This window comes from Mobula birostris, chromosome 1, assembly GCF_030028105.1.
Source record: "Mobula birostris isolate sMobBir1 chromosome 1, sMobBir1.hap1, whole genome shotgun sequence".
Taxonomy (NCBI): Eukaryota; Metazoa; Chordata; class Chondrichthyes; order Myliobatiformes; family Myliobatidae; genus Mobula; species Mobula birostris.
The window spans coordinates 77,412,359-77,434,664 of NC_092370.1; the positions used below are offsets into that span (position 1 = coordinate 77,412,359).

Consider the following 22,306-nt stretch of genomic DNA (forward strand, 5'->3'; position numbering starts at 1 on the left):
AATGGACCTCTTGTATAATAATAATGTACTTGATCACTCAGTTGACCTTGTCACGGGTTTGCACCTTACTGTCTGCCTGCACTTTCTCTGCAACTACAACACTTTATTCTGCATTCTGTTAATGCTTTTTCCTTGTACTACCTCAATACACTGATATGATGAAATAATCTGTATGGATGGCATGCACAACAAAGCTGTTCACGGTATCTGGGTATGTGTGACAATAAAAACCAATTAATGAGGAGTAGGATTGCATTGTCAATTGGCATAGAAGCAATGAGCTGAAATGGCTTCCTTCTATATCACAAAGAGATTCGGGAAATATGGTAAAGTATGTTCCTCTCAAATTTTACAACAGATCTCTTCCATCTCCTGTCACTTGCCCATATTCCCACATAAACCCCCACAAAGTTCAAGAGGGGATTCTACTCTGACCAATGAAAACCACGCCTCATTCTCTTTTCTCAATGACAGCCCCATCCTTTGTGTCTTGTTTCCAGGAGGAACAAATAGTGATTGCATTACCAATTTTTTCACAAGTTTATTAATAATTAGATTGTGCTGCCAGGCACCAATTAACTGCTGCAGCATAGGTACAAGCATCTGTACCTTTGCCTGCATATCAATATATTTACAAGCTGTAAGACACAGATGAGATGTCAACTTACTGAGAACATTCAGCAGATTTCCCTTTGCTCTGAAAGTCCATGATACATTGGATAAGCTGGTTGTTTTCATCCAGTAACTAAGAAAAGAAAGATGAGAGAAAGTTATGGCAACTGTGCAGAGCTTCAGAGTAAATACACACAGCTCACTTGCCGATATATTAAGTTGTGCAGCCAAGATACCATAGCTATTAATGAAACAAGAGAGACTGCACAATCTGAAAACCTGGAGCAACACACACACTGAAACAAAACGGTGGAGGAACTCAGGTCAGGCGGCATCTATGGAAGGAAATGGACAACTGATGTCTAAGGCAGTGATTCTTCATCAGGACTGGAAAGAAAGATCACAGAAGCCCAAAAGAAAGTTAATCAAAATTAGGGCTAATTATCACAAAGTAAATAAAAGAAACTGGCAGCAGGTAGGTTGCTGACTGATTTCAGATTAACAAGGAGTAGAACGGGAGCAAGAAGGAAAGATCAGAATGTGCTTTGCTTTACAAAATATATATAGTGGAACCTTTTGTGATCCGGTATAAAAACAACACCACAAGCTGAAAACACTCAGCAGGTCAGGCAGCATCTGTGGAGAAAGAAACAGAGTAAATGCTGCTTCAGATCAGCCCACGAAAGTGGAACACACATGACCTATGTGAACGCACAGTAAAAGGTGACCGAGAGAGGGAAGGTGAACCCACGAATGAAATCAAAGGAATTTCAATTCAGAGTCAGATTCCCAAATTTCACTGCAATAGAAGAAATTACCATTCAGCCCAGCAAGTCTGTGTGAGCTGTCAGACCTATTCAATTTTTTTCCTTGCAACCTATTCAGAAATAATTTACTGGGGTTAGTTTGCTGGGTACCATGGACGAATTGGACCAAAGGGCCTGCTTCCACTTTGTATTACTCTGACTATCCTCTCTACATGAACATAGCCTTTCTGCTGATACTGAATGTAGGTGGGTGATGAATAAAATTTACAGCAGTCACCAGCCACCGAACACCCACTTTGTACTAACCTGACACTCACATTCCCAGCAACTGCTCCAGGTTCTACCACTCTCCCATCCACCGGGGGCAACTTACAACAGCCAATTAACCCAGCAAACAAACGTATCTTTGGGATGTGGAAAGAAACTGCAATACACAAGGGAAACCCACATAATTACAGGGAGACTGTACATCTTCAAGACTGGGGGTGACTTCAGAAGGAAGCATCCATCATTAAGGATCCTCTCCATCCAGGACATGCTTGCAATACGTTACTACAATTGGAGAGGAGGTACAACAGCCAGAAAACCCAACTTAATGTTTTAACAACAGCTTCTTCACCTCTACCATCAGATTTCTAAAAGTTCAGTAAACCTAAGAACACCACATCATCATTCTTTTTTGTTTGGCACCAAACAAAATATAAATGAAATATAAATTATATTTTCATTTATATTAATCATTGTGTCTTGCACTGTACTGCCGCCAAACAACAAATTTCACCTCATCTCCGTCAGTGGAAAAAAATCTGATTCCAATCCTAAAATTGAACACAGGCAGCAGCCGAGGTCAGAATCTAGCGCAGGTCTCTGGTGCTTTGAGGCAGCAACAGTCCCAGCTGTAGCACAGAGACATTGAAAAAAAAATGGACAGATAAACTTAAGGACACCGGGAATACAAGGTGATCATTCAGTTCCTTGAGCTTTCTTGCCAGTCAGTAAGAAAGCTTAAGAGGCTGCATGGTAGTGTAGAGGTTAGCACAAGGCAGCACAGTAGCAGCAGCCCAGGCTCAATTCCTGCCACTGTCCGTAAGGAGTTGATACATTCTCCCCATGACCACGTGGGTTTCCTCCACATTCCCATTTCCTCCCACTGTCCAAAGCTATACCAGTCAGTAGGTTAATTGTAAATTGTCCCATGAATAGGCCAGGGTTAAATCGGGAGCTGCTGGGTGGCACAGCTCGATGGTCCAGAAGGGGCTATTCCATTTGGCATCCCAATAAGTATATATTTCGTGACCACTTTATTAGGTACCCCTGCTCATGAATGCTCATATCTAACTAGCCAATCATGTGGCAGCAAGTATACAGTGTCAAGGGGTTCAGTTGTTCAGATCAGACCTCAAAATGGGGAAGAAATGTGATCCAAGTGACTTTGACCATGGAATGATTGCTGATGCCAGACAGGAAGGTTTGAGTATCTCAGAAACAGCTGATCTCCTGGGACTCTCACACACAACAGTCTCTAGTGTTTACAGAAAAGGATGCAGAAAAACAAAAAAAAGCACATCCAATGAGCTGTAATTCTGTAGGCAAAATGCCTTACTAATGAGAGAGTTCAGGAGGGAATGGTCAGACTAGTTCAAGCTGACAGGAAGGTGAGAGTACTCAGATGACCACGTTACAACAGCGGTGTGCAGAAGAGCATCTCTGAATGCACAACACGTTGATCGTTGAAGAGATGGGCTACAGCAGCACAAGATCACACCGTGTTGCACTGCTGGACCTAATAAAGTGCACTCCTCATCCCAAACTCGATCAGGTTTGAGTATCTCAGAAACAGCTGATCTCCTGGGACTTTCACACACAACAGTCTCTAGTGTTTACAGAAAAGGATGCAGAAAAACAAAAAAAAGCACATCCAATGAGCTGTAATTCTGTAGGCAAAATGCCTTACTAATGAGAGAGTTCAGGAGGGAATGGTCAGACTAGTTCAAGCTGACAGGAAGGTGAGAGTACTCAGATGACCACGTTACAACAGAGGTGTGCAGAAGAGCATCTCTGAATGCACAACACGTTGATCGTTGAAGAGATGGGCTACAGCAGCACAAGATCACACCGTGTTGCACTGCTGGACCTAATAAAGTGCACTCCTCATCCCAAACTCGATCTTTACCTCAATCCCATTCTTCTGCCCTGAACACTCAACCTGTGTAATGGCCACACACACACCTGTTGGTCACTATTTAATATTGAGCATAGAACAATACAACCCAGGAACAAGCCCTTCAGCCTACACTAATTAAGCTGAGTCCTCATCACTTCTGACTGCACTTGGCCCACACTCCTCCAATTCTCTGCACACTCATGTGTCCATGTAAGAGCATCTGCCTTCACCACCACCCTCTGGCATCCTGTCCCAGGCATCTACTCTACAATCAGCCATGATCTAATTGAACCTAGTCGCTGGCTCACAGGCTCCTTGCACTACTTGTTCCTGTTTACTCTGATGACCACGGAATGTTACCAGAGAGGTGGATTTTTCCAGGGATGAAGGTTGGTATCATGGATACTGGAAAAGCCAGGGTGGTTCAAGGAGCATTTACAAGGATGGCCCAACATCACCAACGCAATGGCATTGCTTTATTCTCATCACATGCACCAGTGAATCAATGTATTAAAGTGAAATACATACATTGCCTTGCATACCATTCATACAGATCAACAGTGTATTGAGGTAGGACAATAACAATGCAAAATAAAGTGTAACAGCTACAGAGAAAGTGCAGTGTAGGCAAACAATGAAGTGCAAGATGAAAACAAGGTAGATTGTGTGTTCAAGAGTCCATCGTGTCACTAGAGGGTCATTCAGGAGTCTGATAACTGTGGGACAGAAGCTGCCCTGGAGCCTGCTGGTACATGGAATTACTCCCGACGGCCAAATGACTAGGAGCAGCAGATAACTGATTTGATATGGAACCAGAAGTCACAGGTATCTTTGTAGTATCTGGAATACGTCACTAAATTAAACAAAATGGAGCCCCTGCCTCACAGCGCCACCAACCCGGGTCCAACCCCAAACTCAGTTGCTGCATTTACGGAGTTTGCACGTTCTCCCTGTGGCTGTGCAGGTTTCCAGCCCCCGACTGCTACAGCTTCTCCCACGTCCTAAAGGCATGTGTGTGGGTTGCTGGCTTAATAGTCCACTGTAAATTGCCCCCTAATGTGCAGGCAAGTTGTAGAATCTGGGAAAGGAAAGAAGAATAAAATGAGGTTAGCATAACTGGGTGCTTAATGGGTGTGGGGGAATCATGGAGCTGAAAGGCGTTTCTGAGCTCAGCAAGTCACATCATGGAAACATGCACGTCACTCCACTATGTGTGCACTAACCAATAGCACCTACACACACCAATCTTACTTTTGCACTCCTACCACCTTCAACTTCCTTCCCCACCATAGCCACCCATCCCTCACAAACAGCACTGAGAGAGAACAAATTCCTCCTTGTCCCAGTCTGAAACATCTGAGCCAATGTCCTCTGATTCCAGACTCCCACCAGCCTCTGTCAGTCCCACTCAGCATCTTGTTTGGTGATGACTCACTCTGCTGAGATTGCAAACAAATAAAGCAGACTTTCCTAACCGTTAATCATTGTCTGTTTTGCACAGGGGCTGAATTCTGATTTGGTGTGGAAAATGGAGGCACCACTCCACACTTGTCCTTCCGAATTCTGAAGGTTCACTACTCTCACGTGAAGGCATTTCTCCACAGTCACGTACAGCATGGAAACCAGTTCTTTGGCCCAACCTATCCATGCTGACTCCATCACCCAGCAAGCTCGACCATTTGGGTCATAGCTTTCCAAGCCTCACCTATCTGTGTATTTTCTGAGATGGCTTTTAAATGTGGCCACTGTGCCCACCTCAGCCACTGTTCCTGGCAGCTCATTCCAACACACACCCCTCATCTCAATCTGAAAGTGTTCACCCAGTTCTAGACTCCTCAGCCACAGGAAACATCCTCCCTACATCCAGCCCTTGTGTCTGTAAGAATTTTGCAGTCAATTTCTCCTATTGTTCTAAATGCAACAAAATACTGATTGCATTGACTATATTTCATTAGGAGTTTCCATCAACTGTAATTCATCAGGAGTTTTAAGAGATTTAGTATGCCACCGAGACAAAAGATGGTGGGCACTAGCCTCCCCACCACCAAGAACATCTTCAAAATGCTGCGCCTCGGGAAGGCACCCTGCGTCATTAAGGACCCTCATCATTCAGGACATGCCCTCTTTTCACCAGCAGAGATGGTGGCACAGAAGCCTGAAGACACACAATGTTTTAGAAAAAGCTTCTTCTCTGCAATCAGATCTCTGAATGATCCATGAAAACTACCTCACTATTTTGTTCTCTTGTTGCACATATGCAGCGTAAACAATGGTGGTACAGGGGCAATTCCAGGGGACTCCAGAAGATGCAAAGGCAAGAAGAGATCCTAGAGCACTCAAAAGGTTATGGGAGGCACAGACAAAGCAAATATCTGATATCTTTTTAAGTGTTTTTTGTGAAAGGAGGGGAGGGAGGGAGAAAGGGAAGTTCAAAATGTTTGAGGCAAGTGCTTTTTTTAAAATAGAGAGAGTAGAGGATGTTTGGGGTGGCGGTGGAGACAAATACAATAGAGGTGTTCAAGAGCTTGTTAGACAGACATGTGAATGTGTCGAGACTGGAGGGATATGGATATTGTGTAGTGAGTAAGGATGAATGTCATTGGGCATTTTAAGTACAGTTTAATTAGATCTGCAAAGCACTGTGGGCAAAAGGGTCTGCTCTGTGTTCTACAGTCCACTACATCAAAAGTCAGACCCAAAACTGGCCCCTTGAACTCCCTCCTCCCACCCTCCATAGCTAGCTCTCTTCAGGAAATACTGCAAGGAAACATTTTTCTCCAAATTCTCCGTCATCTATTCATAGCTCCAACTTGATAATCCACAAGTGTCCATCCTCAAAGAAAAAAAATGTACAAAAGTTTTAATAAAACCAACAAAGATAGTCTGATCAGCAGAATATGTTCAGCAAGACAAAAAAAAGTGTTAAAACTTTTATTAGTGACCTACTCAGAGAACAAGGAAACTTTACCCTCCCTCCATAGATTCTGCCTGACCCAAGTGTTGACACCATTTTTTTAAAACTTTTATTTATGCCATGACAAATCTCATAATTTTTTGGGACTCATGGACAGAGCAACCTCATCTGATGGTTATAACCCAAGTTCTTACAATCTTGCTTTTCTTTGCAAACCCTTCAGTGCCTTCTTAGCTTCACTCCACCCACCACAAAGTGATTAAAATAGCATAATCCAAGTATGACCTAAGGACCTACTCAAGTATGAGGTACCACACATGCTGCTTGACCTACTGAGTAGTCCCTCCACAGATGGTCTGTTGCTAGAGAGCTTCACGAGTTCAACTGTACATTTCAGCTCCAGTTCCTGAAAAACAACACTTGGTACTTTGAGTCTTTGAGTTGTACAAGCATTTCAGCCCACGTAATCTATACTGTCCTTTACACCAACCTCCTTTACCCGTGACAGGCTTGTAGCCTACTGTTCTTTGGCCTACGATAATGGTTTCCAATATCATTTTATGCTCCCATTGACTTAAGAGTGGCTTGATTGAAACCAAGGTCATTAAGGCATGAAATTCATTTGCCAAAATGTAAAGTTGGGCTGGTTCATCAACAATCTTACTCCACACTGAATTAACTCCTGCCTCTTCCCTTGACCTTGCAGGATTCTGCTCAACTGTTTCCACTCCTCACGAGTTTCAGAAAATAATTACATTTAAAATAGCTTACCTGATGGTTGTGAACTATCTCCAGTGTTCTCCCCCTCTCAACACTGTCCAAATCCATCCAAACTTGTTCACTTGGACCTAACCTTTTGTACAGAGGAGAACTTAGCTTCTGTCCAGCTGAGCAAAACAGAGTGCATTATCCTCTCTCACCATTTTAAAGAATTCAATAATAGTGGAAAAGTTCATCTTTTTCCTGAAGAAATGGTTTATTAGAACACAGAACAGCACAACACAGGTACACACCCTTGTGCCAAGCTAATTAATCTAATGACACCTAATTAAACTAATCCTCTCTGCTTGTATGTGTTCCATACTCCTCCATTCTCTGCACATTCATGTGCCTATCCAACGCCTCTCAGAAGGTTATTAACTTCTATAAGTTCTCCCCTCAGTCTCTGTCACTCCAGAGAAAATAATTCAAGTTTGACCATCTTCTCTGTCGTGCATTTGCCCACTTATCTTGGGATCATCATCGTGAACCTATTTTGCACTCTGCAAAGCCTCCACATCCTTCACATTCTTTAACACTTTGGATTTTTGAACTTTCTACTGCAAATCCAAATAAAAGATTTCAGTATTCTGATTCAGAATCAGGTTTAATATCACTGGAATATTCCATGAGATTTGTTGTTATGCAGCAGCAGTACATTGCAATACATATTAATAACTTTAAATTACAGTAAATATACATTTATTGCCATTGCTTCTTTCCTTCTGCCAGATTTCTGAATATATAAAGGATTTTTTTTAAGTTAAATTAAATAAGTAGTGCAAAAAGAGGAATAAAAAAGTAGTCCAGTATTGTTCATGGGTTCAACGTCCATTCAGAATTCTGATGGCAGAGGGGAAGAAGCTATTGCTGAATCATTGAGTGTGTGCCTTCAGGCTCCTGTACCTCCTCCACGATGCTAGCAGTGGCAAGAGGGCATGTCCTGGGTGATGGGGGGCTTTAATAATGGATTGCTCCCTGAAGATGTTCTGGATGTTGAGGTGGGGAGGTTAGTGCCGATGAGGGAGCTGACTGAGTTTAACAACTCTCTGCAGCTCATTTCGATCCTGCGCAGTGGTGCCTCCCACATCCCAGGCAGTGATTTGGCCAGTTACAATGCTCTGCACAGAACACCTGTAGAAACTTGTCTTTGACACAAAACTTCTTCTCAAACTTCTTATGAAATATAGCCTCAGTTATGCCTTTGTAATTGCATCAATATGTTGGACCTAGGATAGATCTTCAGAGACGTTGACACCCAGGAACTTGAAATTGCTCACCCTTTCCACTATCGATCTCTCAATAAGGACTGGTGTGTGTGTGCGCCCTCGACTTAACCTTCTGAAGTCAACAATCAACTCATTGGTCTTACTGATGTTGAGAGCAAGGATGTTTCTGCGACACCACTCAACATTTCCCTCCTGTACACCTCATCACCATCTGAAATTCTGCCAACAATAGCGGTGTCATCAGTAAATTTATGGATGGCATTTGAGCTGTGCCTAGCCACACAGTCATGGATGTATACAGGCCCTTTGGCCCGCAATATTGTGCTACTATTTTAACCTACACCAAGATCAATCTATTCCTTCCCTCCTACATAATCTTCCATTCTTTTCTATTATCAATGTTCTTAGATAAGAGTATCTTAAATCACCCTGGTATATCCGCTTCCATCATCCATCCTGGCAAAGCGCTCCACGAACCCACCAGCGCCTGTGTAAAAAACCTATCTCTAATATCCCACCTATGCCTTCCGCTAAATCCCCATGGAGTTGTTCTGCTTCATATTGTCAGACATGCTGTAATCCAGGCACTATTATTTAATCGCTTCCAACTCAGAATTCGTTGGTACTGTAATACGGGGCTAAATACCGGCCCCAGAGAGTATCCAACTGACTGGACCCAACGTTTGGATGACGATTTGGGTGCAGGGACAGATTGAAAAGGTCAGGGTGTAAGGGTCCAAGGTGAGGGACGACGGAGAGAGTGCTCATTGCTCTGAACTATGGGTCTGTGGACTCTTTATGGATTTCAGTTCTGAACGCTATTTGCTTGCATGATTTGTCTTTATTTTCTCAGCACAGTGTGCATGTGACATTCTTTTTTTAAAATGAGTTATTTTGGCTTTCTTTGTTTTGTGGCTGCCTGTTAGGAGACAAATCTCAAGGTTGTATAAAGTATACATACTTTGATAATAAATGTACTTTGAACCTTGAAACTTTGTCTTTGGCAGAATTGATCTTCTGTTTCTTAAGTTTACATCTAAACATCACCTTATTTATGTGGTTTATTTGCTTCTGAATTAAGAAAAACTGGATGCACAAATTGGTAAGGACTTAATACATGTCTGTCTTTACCAGTTGAAGAACAGGGCTCTGGAGTTGGGAAGTTCTGAAACTCTGGTTAGGCCATATATGAAGTATTGCATTTAGTTTTGGTTACTCCATTGTAGGAAGAATATGGCAGTTATGAAGAGGTTTGCAAGGATGCTGCACGGATTATACTATAATGAGAGGACATGCACAATAATAAGTGGACAAACTTGGAACCTGAAAGTAGTTTAAAAGCTTATGAGAGACACAGATAGACCACCCTGGTTTAAATAAATACCAGAGGGCAAGCATTTAAGGTGAAGGAGACAAGTTCAAACCAGACATGTGAGGCATTATATACACATGCACACAGAATGGTGAGTGCCTGGAAAGCACATTTGAGCAGCATTTAAGAGGGCTCTTAGATAGGCACTTTAATGCACAAATAAGGATGGGATATGGACATTGTGTAAGGTGGAAGCATTTAGCTTAGTTAGGCATTTAATCATGATTTTAATTAAAGTTGCTGGTGAATGCAGCAGGCCAGGCAGCATCTGTAGGAAGAGGTGCAGTCGACGTTTCAGGCCGAGACCCTTCGTCAGAACTAACTGAAGGAAGAGTTAGTAAGATCTCTTGCTAACTCTTCCTTCAGTTAGCCCTGACGAAGGGTCTCGGCCTGAAACGTCGACTGCACCTCTTCCTACAGATGCTGCCTGGCCTGCTGCGTTCACCAGCAACTTTGATGTGTGTTGCTTGAATTTCCAGCATCTGCAGAATTCCTGTTGTTATGATTTTAATTAGTTTGTCACAACATTGTCGGCCGAATGGCCTGTTTCTGTGCTGTTCTTTGTTTCAACTCATTTCATTTGTCTATTTTACTGTATAATCAAGACTCAACTTTACAAACCTCAAGCAAAGTGTGAGCAACTATCTTGATCTTTACAGCTGTTCTTTTTGGCAAAGTATTTGTCCTGTAGCGCTCCCAGATACATCCACACATTAGCTTACTTTAATCTGAATGCTAGCTATGTTACATGATCTTACATTGTGATCACCCTTGCTTTGATGTTCCTCATGTTTACTTCATGCACCTGCTGAGTACTATTCAGTAACTTGAATTACCAGTGATTTGTCTTGGAATTCATTAGAAAATAGTGAAAAATATTGTGGAAGAGTGAAAAATACATAATTTTCACCAACTCTGGCTTTAGGTTTATAGACAGGGTAAGGAAATGAATGTAATGAAAGCTTTTTCAAGTATTTTACTAATTACATGTAGTTAGAGATTCATCAACCAAAAGATTAGGACGGCTTTTTTTGGACGGACTAATAATTGTAACTAAGTTTCTTCACTTTCATACAATTATTCCTGGGATCTTGCTGCACACAAAATGGCCGCTGCATTGACTTCACAAAAGCATAACTCGAACTCTTTTTGCAACATCTTGGATTACCCAAAATTCTTAAATTAAGAAAAAAAGTCATTTCAATAGCCCCAGGGCAGCTAAATTCACTGGAGTCATTGTTGCAATTCTAATCATGGGTCCATTTTCCCACATTGTACATCCGAATTTAGAGTATATCGCGAAATTCTTGCGCTATTATACCCATATTCTGGCCCAACTTGCTTTCCATTTTGCCCGCAAAAGGACCCCCCCCCCACTTTGTTCTGAAAGTGGCGGCCTTTATCAAAAGTGAGAAATGCAAAAGGAACTGCGACTGCTTAATGCCAAGGGAGAAGCTAACTACAACTAAAAACCCTCCTGCGAAATTCCTGGGAGCAGAGTTTAGTCAGTTACATTTTAAAGCCAACGTGAGCACAATTAGCGAGAATAGTCCTGCTAAGACTTGACACAAAGTCATCAAATCGCATAGCGGATTTTCACCAGTTAGACGAGGAGAGAACTTCACAGGAAACCAATCGCTGAAAAATAAGTCCCTACTTGCGTTTTTAGTGTTTAAAATACATTTGGGAAAATCCCCCACAATATGAAGATAACTGAATTCAGACTTACAGTTAAAGCAGCGAAAAACTCACGTTTTACTGTATCATGCATAAATATTTTAAAGAGTAAATTTAGCTTTAAAATACAGACACTCCACGCCATCAAAACCGCGCAAGGGGAATACTTCAAATTAAAACTAAGCCATTATACAATACGAAACTAGCATTGGATTAAAAGTTACAAGTCCAACTCGGTTACTCAGACAATAATCTTTACTCGCGCCAATAGTGAACTACTGAGGAAAACAGAGAGAGCGAGAGACAGAGAAAAAAAGACTACAGTTTGGGAAATGTACTCAAGCTTCGGCATAAAGAGAAGAAATTTTCTACAACAGCCAACTCTCATCATGGCCGCTGTGGTTGAATTCCCCCCTCTCTCTTTGTACAAAGAACACATTCAATACGAAGAACCCAACAAGATGTGTTTTAAAATAAAAATACACGGAATTTTAAAAACCGCTTCTGGATTTAAGTTTAAAATATGAATTAAAATTGCAATGCAAACAATTAAAATGAACGGACAGGCCTCTGAAGCTTTACAACTCCCGCTATATGTAACACTTGGAACAGATACAATGTTACAAACACTAGCTACTTTACCTTCTGAATGGCGGCAGGTGTAATTTCACCTTTCCCGCGCTGCCGCGGAGTAGCAAAAGCCACGGACATCGTCTTGAGTGTGAGCGTGGAATTTCCCCTTTCCTTTTAATGAATACCACCCCCCCCCTTTTTTTTTGCAACACCACACACGCGCACAATTCAGGAGAACACAAATATCTTTTAACTCCTCCCCTTCTTTTGATACTGGATGGGGGAGGAGGTTTGCTAAACTCACATTGGTGACAACTGTGCAAAGAGGGGGAAGAGGAAAGGAAAGGTTTTTTCCCCACCCCCAGAAAATAGTGGCGTGTGTGTGTGATGCAGACCAGACTCCAGCAAGTAGGTTCGGTCTGATACAGAAGAGACCGTGTGCATTCAATGTTAGCATTCTGCATTTACAGCGTGAGTGCTGAGTCCGGTTTGTGCTGGTTAAATCAGCTAGTTGCTGCCTCCTGGCTATCAATGGATAAGAGAAATGAAATTTCCCTCCACATGCACACCCTTTGTAAAGGGATGCTCTGAATTTCAGCCCGAAAAGGGCAAGCCAGAAAAAAAGTCACTCCAAAACCAGAGGAGGGTGATGAAGTTCCGGTGCATGGTTTGAATGCATTTGTGCATATGTATGCGATCAGCTCGACGCAAGAACCGGGCAGAGTGCAGGGGGCAACCCTCTTCCTGCCACCCCAGTGATCTGACCGAGTGTTCGGGCCTCAGCTCAGGAAGCAGCAGGGGAGAACACCAGACATTAGCCGACATCACTCCAATTCATTTACTGACTCGGCTATTTACAATCGATATATTCTGAGTGAATTATTCAATATTTGAATGTTGAAATAAGTGGCCATAGGTTGGCACCCGTGTTGCTTTTATAAAAGTTTCGCCTCCAAATACCTCCCTATCTGCATATGGTTCCTACCAACCAGCGTGGTGGAGGGGTCAGAGCGAACTTGCAGAAAGGGGTAGGGATTAACTCCATTAGGAAACAAATAAATATCATCCTCGATGCGAACAATGGAGCGAATCATATCTTATTGACTACTTAAAAATAGCACGAATGGTCCAAAATTTACGGTTATTTATCCCAACCACTCAGTGACAGGGTTAGGAAGCCGAACACAAACGCGTGCGTAACGTGACAGAAGTAAGGGGGAACTCGGCGCCGAACGCATGCGCAACGGCGGGAGGGGAAAAGGGAGCCGGTATCAGACGCATGCGCAATGTTGATAGGGAGCGAGCCGGACGGGCGCATGTGCAGTGGTGGGCTGCACTATGGCGGCCAGGTATGACCGTGCCATCACTGTTTTTTCGCCCGATGGTCACCTCTTTCAGGTAGAATACGCGCAGGAAGCGGTGAAGAAGGGGTCCACAGCGGTAAGTGTTCGGTTTCAAAGAGCTTTGGTAGTTGGATTTGCGGGAGGAAGGGCCGTCAGTGCACAGAGCCCGCTGAGGCTCGAACTCTTTCCTCTCCTCTCCCCTCCCCTCCCCACACCCGCCTCCCATCCACCACGCCCCTCCCCCATCATCGCCCCAGTCTCCCCCATCTCGGTCATTCTCTCTTCTGCCCCCTCCTATCGAGCAGAGGATACAAAAGCCTGCAAGCACATAACACTGGGCTCAAGGACAGCTACTGCCCCACTGTTGGCTATTGAATGGTTTCTTACGAGAGATTGCCTGCCTTTTCATAATCTTGCACCTTATTGTTTACCTTCTATGTAGCTGCTGCATTCTTGTCGTTTTACCTTGTACTACCTCATTGCACTGTGTAATGATTTGATCTGTATGAACAGTATGCCAGTCAAACTTTTCTCTGTATCTCAATACAGTACGTGTAACAATAATAAACCAATTCCAGTTCTTTATGTGTCACTGAACAACATTTTTCTTCAACCATTTTTGCAATAAAGATACAATTTTTCTTTCAAGGTTGGGATACGAGGTAAAGATATAGTTGTCTTGGGTGTGGAGAAAAAGTCCGTTGCAAAACTTCAGGAGGAGAGAACGGTGCGAAAAATCTGTGCACTTGATGATCATGTCTGCATGGCATTTGCAGGTGAGTGCATAAATTTATTTTGCTTTTGGGTACAAAATAATTGCCTGGAGTATTTTATATTTTTGTATATGCAGTTATAAAGATTTGAACTGCACAGCAGTTTTTGCTTGTGTATGGTCTGTCATTGTTTATATGCATCCTTCATATTGTTTGTTCATCATTATCTATTTGAAAAATAAATCTCACTCAAAGGACTATTTGATTTTCCATTACTGGTCATGTTCTCAAAATGGTCACAAGAAAATACCAGACTCAAATATGGAAAAATGTCTTCACTCAATGTGATTATTCTTGGAAATCTCTATCTTGGAGGACTGTCGAGTCTCAGATATGATTGTATTCAAATTAGAGATAGGTCTCTATGTACTGACAATGCACAGAGTATAGTGCAAGAAAGTAACATTCGCGTTCTCAAAGATTTAGCATAATCTTGTTGAATGGTGCAGAGGGTTTGAAGCACTGAATGATATTCTATTTCTGTTTTTATTTCTCATGTTCTTCAAGCACCATAGTCATCACAGAAATGGTGGGCCAGGGGCCTGTTCCTGCACTGTTCAGTTCCATGTTCTCATCGTAGTAGTGAGTTGTAGTAACGAGTGGCTGAAGCTCTGGAATTGCAGTGGTGACACCTGCACAATATCCTGCATTTTTTTGCATTGTCTGTAGCTTAGAAATGTGGGGTAGATGACTAAATGACTCATCAAGGAGATAACTTGCCTGAGATGACTCGAAGGAGATAGATGAAGGGGTTGAGATTCAAGGAAGATCTTAGAACCTTGGCACGACCACCAGAGGTGGTGACAAATAATTAGGGAGGTGCACGAAGTAACTTGAGAATGAGGGAGAATTACATCTGCAGAAATGTGGGAGGGGTGAGGTATTAGAAAGACAAAACAAGGATTAAGATTGGAAGACAAAATGTAAATCGAGAAGATCACCTCAGATTATATGCAGTTCAATGTCATTAATCAAACTCCTGTTAAGTGGCATTAATTACATGAGTCGAGAGCAGGTGGTATGGTGGGAATAAAGTAAGTGCTGGATTATTTCATGGCGTTACCCGAAGAGGACCAATATCCTGGCGGGAAGGTTGAATAGAGCTGTTAGGGAGGGTTTAAACTAATTTGGCAGGGGGATGGGAACCGGAATGATAGAGCAGAGGTAAGGGGAAAACAGAAATAAATCTAAGATAGTGAGCAGTAAAGATGTCAGGAAGGGCAGGCAGGTGATGGGGCAAATTTGCAGCCATTAGGATGAGTTGCAGTGCAATCAAAGCAAGAAGTACCAAATACTGGACTTAAGGTGTTATACTTAAATGTACGCAGCATAAGGAATAAGGTGGATGATCTTGTCTTACAGTTACAGATTGGCAGTTATGATATTGTGGCCATCACTGAGACGTGGCTAAAGGATAGTGTATCGGAAGGGTAGGCAGAGGGGGTGGCTTGGCTTTATTGGTAAGAAATGATATTAAATCATTAGAAAGAGGTGACATGGGATTGGAGGGTGCAGAATCTTTATGGGTTGAGCTAAGAAATTGCAGGGGTAAAAGGACCCTGATGGCAGTTATATACAGGCCTCCTAACAGCTGCAGTGATGTGGACTACAAATTACAACTGGAAATAGAAAAGGCCTGTCAGAAGGGACATGTTATGATAATTGTGGGGATTTTAGCATGCGAGTGGATTGGGAAAATCAGGTCGGCACTGGATCTCAAGTGACAGAATTTGTAGAATCTCTACGAGATGGCTTTTTAGAACAGCTTGTTGTTGAGCCCACTAGGGGATCGGCTGTACTGGATTGGGTATTGTGTAATGAACCAGAGGTGATTAGAGAGATTGAGGTGAAGGAACCCTTAGGAGGCAGTGATCATAACATGATTGAGTTCACTGTGAAATTTGAGAAAGAAGTTGAAATCTGATGTGTCGGTGTTTCAGTGGAGTAAAGGAAATTACAGTGGCATGAGAGAGGAACTGGTCAAGGTTGACTAGAAAGGGACACTAGCGGGAAGGACGGCAGAGCAGCAGTGGCTGGAGTTTATGCGAGAAGTGAGGAAGGTGCAAGACAGATATATTCCAAAAAAGAAGAAATTTTCAAATGGAAAAAGGATGCAACTGTGGCTGACAAGAGAAGTCAAAGCCAAAGTTAAAGCAAAGGAGAGGGCATACAAGGAGGCAAAAATTAGTGGGAAGACAGAGGATTGGGAAGTGTTTAAAAGCTTACAAAAGGAAACTAAGAAGGTCATTAAGAGGGAAAAGATGAACTATGAAAGGAAGCTAGCAGATAATATCAAAGAGGATACTAAAAGCTTTTTCAAGTATATAAAGAGTAAAAGACAGGTGAGAGTAGATATAGGACCGATAGAAAATGATGCTGGAGAAATTGTAATGGGAGATAAGAAGATGGCGGAGGAACTAAACAAGTATTTTGCAGCAGTCTTCACTGAGGGAGACATTAGCAGTATACTGGACACTCAAGGGTGTCAGGGAAGAGAAGTGTGCACAGTCACAATTACGACAGAAAAAGTAGTCAGGAAGCTAAATAGTCTAAGGGTAGATAAATCTCCTGGACCAGATAGAATGCACTCTCGTGTTCTGAAGGAAGTAGCGGTGGAGATTGCGGAGGCATTAGCAATGATCTTTCAAAAGTCAATAGATTCTGGCATGGTTCCGGAGGTCTGGAAGATTGCAAATATCATTCCGCTATTTAAGAAGGGGGCAAGGAAGCAAAAAGGAAATTATAGACCTGTTAGCTTGACATCGGTGGTTGGGAAGTTGTTGGAGTCAATTGTCAAGGATGAGGTTACAGAGTACCTGGAGGCATATGACAAGATAGGCAGAACTCAGCAGGTTTCCTTAAAGGAAAATCCTGCCTGACAAACCTATTGCAATTTTTTGAGGAAATTACAAGTAGGCTAGACAAGGGAGATGCAGTGGATGTTGTGTATTTGGATTTTCAGAAGGCCTTTGACGAGGTGCTGCACATGAGGCTGCTAAACAAGATATGAGCCCATGGAATTACGGGAAAGTTACATACGTGGATAGAGTGTTGGCTGATTGGCAGGAAACAGAGAGTGGGAATAAAGGGATCCCATTCTGGTTGGCTGCTGGTTACCAGTGGTGTTCCACAGGGGTCCGTGTTGGGGCCGCTTCTGTTTACGTTGTACATCAATGATTTGCATTATGGAATAGATGGCTTTGTGGCTAAGTTTGCTGATGATACAAAGATAGGTGGAGGGGCCAGTAGTGCTGAGGAAACAGAGTCTGCAGAGAGACCTGGATAGATTGGGAGAATGGGCAAAGAAGTGGCAAATGAAATACAATGTTGGAAAGTGTATGATTATGCACTTTGGCAGAAGAAATAAATGAGCAGGCTATTATTTAAATAGGGAGAGAATTCAAAGTTCTGAGATGCAACTGGACTTGGGAGTTAACCCTTAACTGGACTTGGGACTCAACCTCCAGGTTGAGTCGGTGGTGAAGAAGGCGAATGCAATGTTGGCATTCATTTCTAGAGGAATAGAGTATAGGAGCAGGGATATGATGTTGAGGCTCTATAAAGCACTGGTAAGACCTTACTTGGCGTAGTTTTGGGCTCCGTATTTAAGAAAGTATGTGTTGATGTTGGAGAGAGTTCAGAGAAGATTCACTAGAATGATTCCGGGAATGAGGGGTTAACATATGAGGAATGTTTGTCTGCTCTTGGACTGTATTCCTTGGAGTTTAGAAGAATGAGGGGAGACCTCATAGAAACAGCTTGAATGTTGAAAGGCATGGACAGAGTGGATGTGGCAAAGTTGTTTCCCATGGTGGGGGAGTCTAGTACGAGAGGGCATGACTTAAGGATTGAAGGGCGTCCATTCAGAACAGAGAGGCGAAGAAATTTTTTTAGCCAGAGGGTGGTGAATCTGTGGAATTTGTTGCCACGGGTGGCAGTGGAGGCCAAGTCATTGGGTGTATTTAAGGCAGAGATTGATAGGTACCTGAGTAACCAGGGCATCAAAGGTTATGGTGAGAAGACGGGGGAGTGGGACTAAATGGGAGAATGGATCAGCTCATGATAAAATGGCGGAGCAAGCTCGATGGGCCAAACTTCTGCTCCTTTGTCTTATGGTCTTATTAACCTGCAATGTTAACATTATTTTCTCAAGGATATTGTCTGGCCTATGTGTTTCCAAAACAATTATTGATATTTCCAAGCAACACACATCAAAGTTGCTGGTGAACGCAGCAGGCCAGGCAGCATCTCAGGTACAGTCGACGTTTCGGGCCGAGACCCTTCGTTAGGACTAACTGAAGGAAGAGTTAGTAAGGGGTTTGAAAGTTGGAGGGGGAGGGGGAGATCCAAAATGATAGGAGAAGACAGGAGGGGGAGGGATGGAGCCAAGAGCTGGACAGGTGATTGGCAAAGGGGATATGAGAGGATCACGGGACAGGAGGCCCGGGGAGAAAGACAAGTGCGGGGGAACCCAGAGGATGGGCAAAGGGTATAGTCAGAGGGACAGAGGGAGAAAAAGGAGAGTGAGAGAAAGAATGTGTGTATAAAAATAAATAACGGATGGAGTACGAGGGGGAGGTGGGGCATTAATGGAAGTTAGAGAGGCCAGTGTTCATGCCATCAGGTTGGAGGCTACCCAGACGGAATATAAGGTGTTGTTCCTCCAACCTGAGTGTGGCTTCATCTTTACAGTAGAGGAAGCCGTGGATAGACATGTCAGAATGGGAATGGGATGTGGAATTAAAATGTGTGGCCACTGGGAGATCCTGCTTTCTCTGGCAGACAGAGCATAGGCGTTCAGCAAAGTGGTCTCCCAGTCTGCGTCGGGTCTCGCCAATATATAGAAGGCCACATCAGGAGCACCGGACGCAGTATATCACCCCAGCCGACTTACAGGTGAAGTGTCGCCTCACCTGGATGGACTGTCTGGGGCCCTGAATGGTGGTAAGGGAGGAAGTGTAAGGGCATGTGTAGCACTTGTTCTGCTTACAAGGATAAGTGCCAGGAGGGAGATCAGTGGGGAGGGATGGGAGGGACGAATGGACAAGGGAGTCGCATAGGGAGCGATCCCTGTGGAAAGCAGAGAGGGGGGGAGGGAAAGATGTGCTTAGTGGTGGGATCCCGTTGGAGGTGGCGGAAGTTACAGAGAATATGTTGGACCTGGAGGCTGGTGGAGTGGTAGGTGAAGACCAGGGGAACCCTATTCCTAGTGGGGTGGCGGGAGGATGGAGTGAGAGCAGATGTGCGTGAAATGGGGGAGATGTGTTTGAGAGCAGAGTTGATGGTGGAGGAAGGGAAGCCCCTTTCTTTAAAAAGGGAGGACATCTCCCTTGTCCTGGAATGAAAAGCCTCATCCTGAGAGCAGATGCGGCAGAGATGGAGGAATTGCGAGAAGGGGATGACATCTCCCTCGTCCTGGAATGAAAAGCCTCATATTTCCAACATCTGTAGTGTTTGCTTTTGGTGGGAATTTGGCTGGAGGAATATCACTCTTCAGAACCAGCCCAGTGCTGCACAGAATAGCAGTTGTGCCCAAAGCAGATACTTGTTTCATGATATTGGTATTGGTTTGTTACTGTCACATGCCCCAAGAAACAGTAAAATTTTTTGCCTTGCAGGCTGTTTATACAGATCAAATAATGACACAGTTTACTGAGCAAGAATAAGATAAAACAATGTCGAATAACCTAAAAGCTATTGAAAGAGTACGGTGCTGGTCAATGATAAAGTACAAGATATTAACGAGGTAGATTGTGAGGCCAAGTCCATCTTATTGTAGACGAGATCTGTTCAAGAGTCTAATAGCAGTGGGATCGAAGCTGTGCTTGAGCCTGGTGTTACGTGCTTTTGGTTTTTGTATCTCTTGCCCAATGAGAGGGGAGAATAGAGAATGTTTGTGGTGGGTGGATTCTTTGTTATGCTGGCTGTGTTACTGTTGAGATTACTATGTAAACAAGAAGTTTGCCTGACTGCTTCTGCTTTCATTTCTAGGTCTGACAGCTGATGCTCGAATAGTAATCAACAGAGCTCGCGTGGAATGTCAGAGCCACAAACTCACTGTGGAAGACCCAGTCACTGTAGAGTACATAACACGATTCATTGCAACTTTGAAGCAGGTAGCGGTTCATTCTATTTCTGCCTCAAAATAAGGTGCAAGTTGTGATGAAATTTCTGAAAAACATCACTGGGTCTGGAAAGTAATTGATAGCTCTGCATTGTGTCTACTCTGCTACAAGGAAGGTATTATTAAAGAGTGCAGAGAACATTTACATGGATGTTGCCACAGTTTAGGCAGATTTCTATCTGGGAAGAGGTTGGATAGGCAAGTACTTTATTCCTTGGTTTGTAGGAGACTGAGAGGTGATCTTACAAAGATGTATAAAATCAGGAGGGATATAGATTCAAACTATATTTATTACGTTATACTATCCTGAGAATCATTTTCTAACAAGCACTTGCAGGACAAAACAATAGAATTTATGAAAAAAAAATACCAAAACAGACAAATGTCAATGTCCAAAAGAAGGCAAGCTGTGCAAAAAGAATACAACGCGAAATTCTTACTCTTCACAGATATCCGTGAAACAAGAAACCCCACAGAGTGAATGATAGAAACATCAGTACCCCTAAAACCCCTCCCATTGCACAAGCAGAAGCACTGCCCCTCCTCTCAATATGCAAGCAATAGCAAAAGCACTCCCCACCGCCCCAAAGAGACATTGATCTAGAATCAGGTTCATGGATCTAGCGAGTGAGCCAAAACGCTGACTGCGAATGAGTATATTAATCATTTATTTACAAACAGTAACATTTAATCAAACATTCATGTTCCTTAGTTACAGAAACTACAATGTTGAATATTCAGCAAGCGTATTTAGTTAAAAGCACACACACAGCATACCTTCCCAATGGTTATGTACACCTCTTGCCTTAAACAAAGGAGGAGAACAAACCACTTCTACGTGCTATCTTATACTAATCATTTATTTACAAACAGTAACATTTAATCAAACATTCATGTTCCTTAGTTACAGAAACTACAATGTTGAATATTCAGCAAGCGTATTTAGTTAAAAGCACACACACAGCATACCTTCCCAATGGTTATGTACACCTCTTGCCTTAAACAAAGGAGGAGAACAAACCACTTCTACGTGCTATCTTATATCCAGGATATTTGAAACTGGACACCAGGTGGCTAACCAATGGGAAAAGCAGCTACATTTTCTAAACTAGCCAATCATAATGAAACAACTTTCGACAGAAGCACAGGACAAATTAACAATAACCAATTAACGTAATCGTAGTCTTTGGACGGTGGGAGAAACTGGAGTAGCCAGGGAATACCCACACCTTCCATGGGGAGGGCATACCAACTCCTTACGCATGATGCTGGAATTGAAATCCGAACTCTGGACTGTCCTAAGCAGTAATAGCATTGCGCTAACCACAAGGCTACCGTGGCCCAGGAGCTTGAATCTGCTCACTTATTCCAAAGCTGACTCCACAGTGAGAACTATTGTGTGTTACTTGCAACTAGTGAGAACTGTTCTGTGTGTTTATTTTTTCTAGCGTTACACACAGAGCAATGGTCGGAGACCCTTTGGAATCTCTGCTTTGATTGTGGGATTTGATTATGATGGCACTCCACGTTTGTACCAAACTGACCCATCAGGGACATACCAAGCTTGGAAGGTAGGTGTTTCCCTTTCTCTTGAGGACTGACAGAATAAGGATATGTACTCACTAGCTCTAAAGGTGACTTGAACTATGTTTTACTGTGGATACTGCCTCCTTTACTTCAATTAAGGAGATTTGCTGACTTTATTTGGTCATATGTGATTCTGGGCCCACCAGATCTATCTTTTTTGTTGTGTTCAGTGAGGTGTAAATGGTTGCCAGGACACCAGGAAAAAGTTTTCCATTTTCTTTTTAAAAAAAAAAAAAAAAAAATTCAAAGGATTGTTTGCGTCAGGCTTGGAGACCAGATGGATCTCTGCTTTGGTATCTGATCCATAAGTAGATCCCCTTCCTGTTGCACTGGAGCTTTCTGAATCAGATTTATTATCACTGGCATATTTCAGGAAGTTTATTGCTGTGGTAGCTATACAGTGAAAGACATA

The 22,306-nt window shown here is 42.9% G+C and overlaps 2 protein-coding genes across 8 annotated transcripts in view; one reads left to right on the forward strand and one right to left on the reverse strand.

The window, feature by feature from the left end:
- ss18 (SS18 subunit of BAF chromatin remodeling complex) overlaps positions 1 to 12,296 on the reverse strand; it is a 54,306-nt gene extending 42,010 nt beyond the window's left edge. Inside the window, exons 1-3 of one of the 3 annotated variants that reach the window (XM_072257690.1) lie at positions 12,137 to 12,210; positions 6,755 to 6,863; positions 669 to 745 (exon numbers count right to left, since the gene is read on the reverse strand). In XM_072257690.1, coding sequence (XP_072113791.1) covers positions 669 to 709 — 41 coding nt within the window. In that variant the 5' untranslated portion in view covers positions 710 to 745; positions 6,755 to 6,863; positions 12,137 to 12,210. Of the gene's footprint in view, positions 1 to 668; positions 746 to 6,754; positions 6,864 to 12,136 lie in introns of all 3 variants that reach the window. The other 2 variants (XM_072257674.1, XM_072257683.1) reach the window with 2 other exon arrangements.
- Positions 12,297 to 13,351: 1,055 nt separating this feature from the next.
- psma8 (proteasome 20S subunit alpha 8) overlaps positions 13,352 to 22,306 on the forward strand; it is a 36,800-nt gene continuing 27,845 nt past the window's right edge. For 2 of the 5 annotated variants that reach the window (XM_072257743.1, XM_072257733.1), the window contains exons 1-4: positions 13,354 to 13,507; positions 14,060 to 14,186; positions 20,175 to 20,299; positions 21,756 to 21,878. In XM_072257743.1, coding sequence (XP_072113844.1) covers positions 13,406 to 13,507; positions 14,060 to 14,186; positions 20,175 to 20,299; positions 21,756 to 21,878 — 477 coding nt within the window. In that variant the 5' untranslated portion in view covers positions 13,354 to 13,405. Of the gene's footprint in view, positions 13,508 to 14,059; positions 14,187 to 20,174; positions 20,300 to 21,755; positions 21,879 to 22,306 lie in introns of all 5 variants that reach the window. The other 3 variants (XM_072257704.1, XM_072257723.1, XM_072257714.1) reach the window with 3 other exon arrangements.